Source organism: Apaloderma vittatum, unplaced genomic scaffold (assembly GCF_000703405.1).
Source record: "Apaloderma vittatum isolate BGI_N311 unplaced genomic scaffold, ASM70340v1 scaffold28133, whole genome shotgun sequence".
Lineage (NCBI taxonomy): Eukaryota > Metazoa > Chordata > Aves > Trogoniformes > Trogonidae > Apaloderma > Apaloderma vittatum.
In genome coordinates this window covers 351-590 of record NW_009710244.1, presented here as the reverse complement: position 1 = coordinate 590, position 240 = coordinate 351, and the positions used below count along the sequence as shown (strand labels likewise).

Genomic DNA, 240 nt, shown 5'->3' with positions numbered 1-240 from the left:
ACAGAGCTCCAGCCCTCCCAGCAACTCCTCACCCCCCCCGTCCCTGCACCCTCCAACCCCTGAGCCCTTCTGACCACCCCAGCAGCTCCACACCCACCTCGGACGCCGGCTTTCCGATGGGCACCAGGTTGTTGTCCTTCTCGGCTATGCTCTGGAGCTGAGAGGAGACAGGAGAAGGGGGGAGGCAGGTGAGCGCCCCAACAGCCCCGCCACACCGCGGCACGGACCTCCCCCGGCAAA

General features: G+C 67.5%; 1 protein-coding gene across 1 annotated transcript in view; it reads right to left on the bottom strand.

Moving 5' to 3' along the window:
- ANAPC15 (anaphase promoting complex subunit 15) overlaps nucleotides 1–157 on the bottom strand; it is a gene marked incomplete at its 5' end in the record, with an annotated part of 434 nt that extends 277 nt beyond the window's left edge. The window contains one exon of the mRNA XM_009867242.1: nucleotides 98–157. Within this exon, the coding sequence (XP_009865544.1) occupies nucleotides 98–157 (60 nt within the window). The remainder of the gene's footprint in view (nucleotides 1–97) is intronic.
- Between the last annotated feature and the right edge of the window lie 83 nt (nucleotides 158–240).